Source organism: Phoenix dactylifera, chromosome 6, assembly GCF_009389715.1.
Source record: "Phoenix dactylifera cultivar Barhee BC4 chromosome 6, palm_55x_up_171113_PBpolish2nd_filt_p, whole genome shotgun sequence".
Lineage (NCBI taxonomy): Eukaryota > Viridiplantae > Streptophyta > Magnoliopsida > Arecales > Arecaceae > Phoenix > Phoenix dactylifera.
The window spans coordinates 1,825,322-1,831,148 of NC_052397.1; the positions used below are offsets into that span (position 1 = coordinate 1,825,322).

The window sequence follows — 5,827 nt, forward strand, 5'->3', positions numbered from 1 at the left end:
AGAATTGTCATTTACAAATTCCTACAGAAGCCTCATGATATGCCCTCCATAAGAGAAATTTTTAATGTTTTTTCCTTTGTTTCTTTTAGACAAGAAAATATACGGGTATCACGTAGAACCGCACATCAGCAAGAGAATATATATATATATATATATATATATATATATATATATATATATATATATATATATATATATATATATATATATATATATATATATAATCAAGTTCTCATTTGATGAAAAGAAATAGTTGTATTCCCTGCCTTATGCCCCCAGAAGCATTCAAAATGACTCTCTGTTTTAGGGGGCTTGAGACGAGAATGATTTCGTAGGAAACCAATGTATGGTTCGCTGGATAGCATGATCCAGTCGCCAGTTAAATTGCAATGAACAGTGCGAATGGCAACCTTCACAAAATAGAAGGCTTCGGCAACATTAGAGAAGATAAAGAACTATATATAACAAAAGTAACATCTATGATAATAATATAACAAAAGTTAAGTTGTATAATATAAGTACATTTTGCAATCGGGTAAGCAGTAAGAGCAAGTTCATCAGCTGGTATACTGCCCCTGCTTCCGACTCTCATCACAAAAAGTCCCTAAAAAGCTGTGGTATAAGACTATATAGATGTATGGTTGGTACGTGCCTACTGTAGCAGAATCAAAAGCAACACGAGCACCAGCTCTCGGGCTGCAATCGCCCACCAGAGCCCGTTCATGGAAGTTGAGAACCCAAAGGAGGCCAGCAAATTTGAGTCCTGATTCGAGCTTCCACCGTTTACCTTGTTTTGTGTACCTGAGTTATAAGCAGAGTTCTCTTGCTCGTGTTTGCAGCGTTCCACGCCAAAAGGGACGTGCCCTGTGCTCGTGACCTCAGAACCGTAGCAGAGATTTGGATTGTTCCAGGACGCAAATCTCCCCCTCATCCTCTCATAGAACCCTTGGGAGAACTCGAGCTCTCCTGTGAAATTGTTGCCGCTGAGATAGAGAGCACGCAGAGAAGGCAAAGCTGCCAGCTTTGGGGACACACCACCGGAAAGGTGGTTGTTGTCTAATGCAAGGAATCTCAACGTCTTCAAGCTGGAAATAGAATCTGGAATCACCCCAGTTATACTTGTGTTGGAGAGGTCCAAGGTTGTGAGATTCCTCAGACTCTCCCACCCAAATTCCATGAGACTCCCGCCAAGTGGGTTGTTGGAGAGAAGCATATCTTGGATTGAGGTCATGCCTTGAAGAGAATGAGTCAATCCACCAGACAAGTTGTTGTTCCTGAGGTCCAGGAGAGTAAGATTCCTCAGCTCTCCGAGCTCTGATGGAAGACTCCCTCCTAAGATATTGTTGCTCAAATCTAGTGTCAGCAGTGAAGTGAGGCTGCCAAAAGATGATGGCAGGGAACCGCTCAGAGTGTTCCTGCTGATGTCCAAGATTAAGAGCTCCGAGAGATTGTTTGCCAGAGAAACTGGAATTTGACCGTTGAATCCATTTCCTGTGAGCACCAGCCTCTGCAGGTTGACTAGATTGCCGAGTTCTCGAGGCAGCATTCCTGTCAATGAGTTCTCCACTAGAACTAGCGACCGGAGATTGGTAAGTTGACCGAGGCTGGCTGGAATTTCTCCGATCAGGCCTCGATTCGATCGGAATGCCAAGGTTTCTAAGCTTCCGGCGAGCTTCTCCCAGTTGCTGGATGGGATGGTGGTGGGTCGATGGGAAGAGAAGCAGTTGAAGAAGGATAGGCTCTTCAGATGCTTGAGCTTGAAAAGTAATTGACTAAACTTTGCATCCTGGGTACATTCAAGGGAGTTCTCCAGTACAGGTCCGATGTCGAGGGCAGCTACATACCACAGGCCATCGAAAAAATCGCATGATACTCCCTATATTTGAAAGCTGAATGAATTAATTGGTGCAATCTGGTTCTACATGATCAAATAATATAAACGAAACTGCGAGCTAATCGAAGAGAACTCTCTCATAAGCAGACTACTAGTCAGAAAAAACAAAAAGAAACTACACAAATTTTAAGATCAAAATCAGATGCTATGGTTGGAAGGAAGATATATATGATTGCATCAATGCATCCCAGAGCTCGATGAGGAAGTTGGGTCAGACGAAAACAGAAAGCCTACCATCCATCAGTTCATTTCACTAATGTAATATGAACCACACTTTGTTACAATGATGGAGAATTCAACATCGCCGATTTAAACAGCATAAGGATTCGCCTCCAGTGAACGATTACCAGAGAACAGAAATTCTTGTTGCAAATTAGATTTAGGCATCTCTATCTGTAGTTTCTCTTCATGAGGTAGTTTCAGCTTCAAACAACATACAGCATACTCTATCCCAAATTAAGACTAGAAGCGACTCCAGTTGCTCGTAATTGTGATAACTGGAGTACAAGATAGATTCAGAAACAGAGCAGGAATCTCTCTACTTACTGCTCTACATGTACCACCAACACACTTAAAAAGAAATGCTAATGCACGGTTAGCAATCATGTCGTTTTGTATCCTAGCTGCAAACAATTGGTTTGAAATATTGCATCAAGTCAATGAGAGAAGATATTTCGTTTCTATACAACCTAAGCAAAAATGCACTACTCACATGAACAAAGCGAACCCAATTTAAGCAACTGGGCTTAAACCTTGAGATCCCAACTCTTCTTAAAACAACCGTAAGAGGTTCATCATGGTATAAGTGAAAAGTTTTAACATAAAACATGACTGTCAATTTAAAAAGAAAATTCTTATCAATGAATCTCAGACAACTGCTTGAAGTATGACTAATCTTTATCATTATTGGCTAATGACGATCTACTTTCAAATTAAATGAGTCCATGATAAGGCCTCTAAATTACATACAATGCTTGAAGTATAACTTTTCTCATTATTATTGCCAAATGATGTGCCTCTACAACAATTTTGGCGATCGTAACCAATGGAAGCTTAAGAGCTTGCATTGGGCATGCTTAAAACTAGATGCTTGAGATCTATATATAATGTCAAATTGAAGAGGGAAAATAAAAGGAACAACTTAACAAAGGAATCACAAAGTTGATCAATTACTAGAACCTGTATCGGCGTCCAGCCGCAAGGGTCCGGATAAAGTTCTGAGCCATTCCACCATTTGCCGACGAGGCTTTGGATCGCCAAATACAGAGCTTCTTGCTCTGTCTTCTCCATTGGGGCCGTTGAGCCATCTGGCTGCGAGAAAACATGGAAGGTGAGGAGTTGGAGGAGAAGAAGAGCCTGAACTATAGTGCTCTTCCTCATTGGTAACTTGGACATGGCAAATTTAAGTAGAAAGAAGCGCTCATAGAAACTAGGGAGGGGTTATCTAACGAGATAAAAGATGGATTCTTCCTGGTTTCTGCTTCAAAACAGGGGAGCTTGGAGTGGGATAAATCTCTGCCACAAGATATCTAAGAACTCAACAAGGAAATGATCCCGACATATGATCAGAAAGTAGAGAAAAGTGCAGCTTTAGCACAGATGAACTCTGCCATGTCCTGAAGCCTAGTGGTTCAACAGTAATAGAAGCAAGGTCTACATTCCCAGAGAAAGCAGCACTTTGGATCACAAAATAAAGAGGAGCGAATACAAGAATTACTAGAGGGATGCACCGCTTTAACCACCAAGAAGTCCAGAAAGAAGGTAGCAGGCAGGCCAGAAAATTGAATGCCAAAGGAAAAGAATCCAAAGATGGCTCTTTCCTCAGTCCCTGTTCCAGCTACCAAAAAGAGCAGTAGAGATTTTGGAGTTGCAGACCAGTTCCAAAGAAGGAGAGGAGGGGAATGGAGAGCTGGGCTTCCAAAGCAACCCAAGAGGTGAGAGAAGGCTTTTTATTACTACTATTTTTATATAAGGGATGACCGGGATGGATTTAATGGAGAAAGGGTAGGGAGGGAGTTGGGGAAGATCTAAGGTTGCTCTTTATTGGATGGTTTTCACATTGCCCAAGAAGTGTAATAATGGTAATGACAAGAGTAAGAAGAGTGAGATGAAAGGACGAAGGATTAATGCGTAGCAGAAGAGGATCCAGAGAGAAAGGGATGCGTGCAGGAGGAGAGCCTTGAGAATGGCAGTGGAGTCTGGGTGTTTGGGGGCGCAGTTGATTGTACTTGGGATAACTAGATTTCATCTCCATTGTTTTGGCTCACTGCGTTTTGGTTGCTTTCACCTTTCGGGTAAACGCCTCGATGGTTAGAAGGACCCCGAGGAGAATGCGAGCATGGGAGGATGGATTTCTTGATGGGGGACCATGTCGCATGCATGCATGCATGTGATTGCATGCAATGCATGCAAGGAGAATTTTATCATTTTATCTTGTAGGCCCTCTTTTTATCATATAGTTTTCCATATTATGTTTTATATTTTTAATTTAATTTTTATTTTATAAGCTTCTGATTTCTTATTTTAAGTAATTTGTTTAACAAAAATTAATGAATCCAACTTCAAATTTAGGCTTGACTGGCCGGTTTTGAAAACATTATATATATAAAAAAATCAAATATGGACCTGATTTGGATTAGAATAGGCGATATTTTGGAATTAAATTTCTTATAAATTATAAAAAGAAAATATTATAATTTTTGAACAATTTGAGCATATTCGTGATGGCTTTTTTGTAAGATTTGGAATGTATCATTAAATAAAAAAAAGTAGGTTATAAATGACTGGTTATTTGTAGAAGCATGATTAATGTCCTAAGTCCACCATATGCTTGCGGGTATGAAAAGAGGGGCTTTCACTCGCTCAACTCCTTCCAATAATCTTCCTGATATTGGGTGGACAAAGCATATCATGGGACTCTACTTATCATATCTCGATAAGCTTATTCGGAAGCACAATTGTGGCAAGCGAAACAATAACTTGTGAATAAAAGCATCAATTTACTCTAGTCAATCAAGTATCTAATCCAACCCAGCTCTAGTAGGATGGATTTTATCCTAACCATAGCGAATCCGAGATGGATATAGATAATGATAAAACCAGCTCCGAATCAGATACGGATATATATCTCTTCACAATTTTTTTTAGAGATAAAAAAAATAATTTTTTATAGTTTTACTTAGTCCGATCCATCTAATCCACTACGCGTGGAAATGGTTAGTTGGAATACTCATTTTAGGCATGCCTTTTCCTCCATTCTTTACTTAGAGCTATTGGTGTGGAGGCATAGATTAACCATTTGATAAATTTGTGGTTCTCGGATACCCAATTGATATGAATTTGATTCTTTTCTTTTCTTTTCTTTTCTTTCTTCTAGACGCCCATGAGTGAGAAAAAGGAGAGGGGAGGGATGTTAAACCTGCAAAGAGAGCTAGAAAGGGAATAAGCCATCTTCTTAGGCATGGAAGGGTAGCATTAGCTTTGGATCTGATGAAGGGCTACAATTATGAGGCCTCTCATTCAAAAAGATACAATTATGAGGCCTTATGATAAGGAGGTCCGAAACTGCGGCCTAATACTACTCTACAAACTACTTCATCCATTCTTGTACTGTCTCATTATCTCAACTCCCTCTTTTGGTATTGTTTTGAAGAGAAGGCTCTTTCAAAACTGAATGTGACCTTTATAAATTACAGTCTACTGTCTAAGAGGGACCTAAATCCTCTATAGACTACACTCTACAGTCTACACTAGAGTTTTGTGTCAAAAAGTTGGACGCATCTTCGCTGCTTCTAATGCTAGGATTAAAGCAACGAGTTATAGACTTAATTCTTTGTTTATTTATTTAGCAAAACGCTGGAAGCCTTCTAATTTTATTGATAAAAGTCATAAGTCTAAACCAACGCAGGAAGAGAGCAGAAAAAGATTGATAAA

At 39.8% G+C, this 5,827-nt stretch overlaps 1 protein-coding gene across 1 annotated transcript; it reads right to left on the reverse strand.

Annotated features, from left to right (window-relative positions):
* Nucleotides 1-442: 442 nt before the first annotated feature.
* On the reverse strand, nucleotides 443-4,239 carry LOC103701952 (piriformospora indica-insensitive protein 2-like). Its single transcript, XM_008784185.4, has 2 exons — nucleotides 3,074-4,239; nucleotides 443-1,876 (listed from the first exon to the last, which is right to left on the reverse strand). The coding sequence occupies exons 1-2, from the start codon at nucleotides 3,287-3,289 to the stop codon at nucleotides 653-655; spliced, it is 1,440 nt and encodes a 479-aa protein (XP_008782407.2). The 5' UTR covers nucleotides 3,290-4,239; the 3' UTR covers nucleotides 443-652.
* Between the last annotated feature and the right edge of the window lie 1,588 nt (nucleotides 4,240-5,827).